The sequence below is a fragment of the Ranitomeya variabilis genome, chromosome 1 (assembly GCF_051348905.1).
Source record: "Ranitomeya variabilis isolate aRanVar5 chromosome 1, aRanVar5.hap1, whole genome shotgun sequence".
NCBI lineage: Eukaryota > Metazoa > Chordata > Amphibia > Anura > Dendrobatidae > Ranitomeya > Ranitomeya variabilis.
The window spans coordinates 320,125,885-320,128,312 of NC_135232.1; the positions used below are offsets into that span (position 1 = coordinate 320,125,885).

At 32.6% G+C, this 2,428-nt stretch overlaps 1 protein-coding gene across 1 annotated transcript; it reads left to right on the forward strand.

Annotated features, from left to right (window-relative positions):
- The first annotated feature begins 555 nt into the window (after nucleotides 1-555).
- LOC143794960 (olfactory receptor 5V1-like) lies at nucleotides 556-1,494 on the forward strand. Its single transcript, XM_077280987.1, has one exon. The coding sequence runs from the start codon at nucleotides 556-558 to the stop codon at nucleotides 1,492-1,494; it is 939 nt and encodes a 312-aa protein (XP_077137102.1).
- Nucleotides 1,495-2,428: the final 934 nt, after the last annotated feature.

Sequence of the window (2,428 nt, forward strand, 5' to 3'; positions counted from 1 at the left end):
TATTAGTAGAAAGAGGATTCTACAATTACAACAAACCTCAAACTAGTAACGGGTAATCATATAGTTATTTTAATATTCAGTTATTTTGTGTATTCACTGATTTGCTGCACATTTGTGCTAAGAAATCCCTTGAGGTCAAGCCTATGGGGATCAGGACACATTAATTAATGAATTTTCCACATATATGTGATGCATCTGTTATAGCTTATATATATATATATATATATATATATATATATATATATATATATATATATATATATAACAACTTGTTGCTGAATAGTATATGTGATTTTCAGTAACCACTAAACTATTACTAATAATTCAATGCATATATATTTATCTTGACAAAAGTTTATTTTCATGGCATAAAGTTATTATGTGCATATTCCAGAGATGAGCTCATTTTTGGAATGATATATTAGAATAAGCGATTTGCATCTGATACATAATAGATCTGGACTTTAACTAACTAGCCCAATTTCTCAAACGACTAAGCAATTAAATATTTTACATATTTGTCATTTAATGACATTTTGATAAAAAGCTCTACTCATGGATAACTCCACTACATTTAGTGTCTTCTACTTGAGTGCCTTTGCCAACAGTGTGAAACTTAAAAGTTTGTTATTCACTGTCTTCTTGATTATTTATCTGTTAACACTAATAGGCAATGTGATCATTATTATTCTCACAAAAATGGATCATCATCTTCAGACACCAATGTACTTCCTTCTTCAAAATCTTTCTTATTTGGACATTTGCTATACTTCTACAACACTGCCACAGATGCTTGTCAATTTGTTAATAGAGCATTTAGCCATTTCTCTGCCTGCTTGTATTTTCCAGCTTTTTGTTTTCCTCTCGTTAGCAGCCTCTGAGTCTTTCTTACTGGCCACAATGGCTTATGATCGATACGTTGCTATATGCAATCCATTGAGATATTCAGTCATCATGAGTAAAGAAGCTTGTCTCCAGATGGTTGCTGGGACTTTGGTAATTGGGGGCATTTATGGAGCAATTCATACTGCAAATACTTTCAGATTACCTTTTTGTGGTTCTAATGTTCTCAATCATTACTTTTGTGATATTCCCCCATTGTTGAAAATCTCCTGCATCAACACATTCTCTAATGAAGTTACCGTTATTGTTGTGGGGGGCTTTCTAATGCTTGGCTGCTTCTTGTTAATTTGTGGCTCCTATTTGCACATTCTAGTTTCAGTCTTGAACATTCCTAAAGGACATGGGAGAAGCAAACCTTTTTCTACATGTATATCCCACCTTATTGTTGTACTGCTTTTTTATGGAAGTGGTAGCTTCATGTATATGCGTCCAAAATCAAATCTTTTGGCTGATAAGGAATGGTTTCTGTCACTGTTCTACACCTGTATTACTCCTCTCTTAAATCCCCTCATATACAGCTTACGAAACAAAGAAATCCAAAGAGCATTTGCAAAACTTGTTAAGGGAGTACTGGGGAAAAGACAATACTAGATAGTGGTCTTCAGCCACAATGTCAGTGTTTATTTTTTAATATTAAAAGAGTATATTTTTATTACATTAGATAACCATTTTCCTTACAGAATAATCAACATTGAATGTTTTTTTTTTCCTGAAGTTATATTAACCCCTTAGTGACAGAGCCAATTTGGTACTTAATGACTGAGCCAATTTTTACAATTCTGACCACTGTCACTTTATGAGGTTATAACTCTGAAACGCTTTAACAGATCCCGCTAATTCAGAGACTGTTTTTTCGTGACATACTGTACTTCCTGATAGTGGTAACATTTCTTTGATATTACTTGTGATTATTTATGAAAAAAATGGAAATATGGCGAAAATTTTTAAAATGTTGCAATTTTCAAATTTTGTATTTTTATGCCCTTAAATCAGAGTGATATGTCAAAAAAATAGTTGATAAATAACATCTTCCACATGTCTACTTTACATCAGCACAATTTTAGAAACAAATTTTTTTTTGTTAGGGAGTTATAAGGGTTTAAAATTGACCAGCAATTTCTCATTTTTACAACACCATTTTTTTTTAGGGACCACATCACATTTGAAGTCATTTTGAGGGGTCTATATGATAGAAAATAACCAAGTGTGACACCATTCTAAAAACTGCACCCCTCAAGGTGCTCAAAACCACATTCAAGAAGTTTATTAACCCTTTATGTGCTTCACAGGAACTGAAAAAATGTGGATGGAAAAAATGAACATTTAACTTTTTTTTGCAAACATTTTATTTCAGAACCATTTTTTTTTATTTTCACAAGTGTAAAAACAGAAATGTAACCATAAATTTTGTTGTTCAATTTCTTCTGAATACGCTGATACCCCATATTTGGGGGTAAACCACTGTTTGGGCGCACCGCAGAGCTTGGAAGAGAAGGAGCGCCGTTTGACTTTTTCAATGCAGAAT

Bases quoted from the DNA above. Each gene is read 5' to 3' on its own strand.
- LOC143794960 (XM_077280987.1), top strand. From the start codon at position 556: ATGGATAACTCCACTACATTTAGTGTCTTCTACTTGAGTGCCTTTGCC.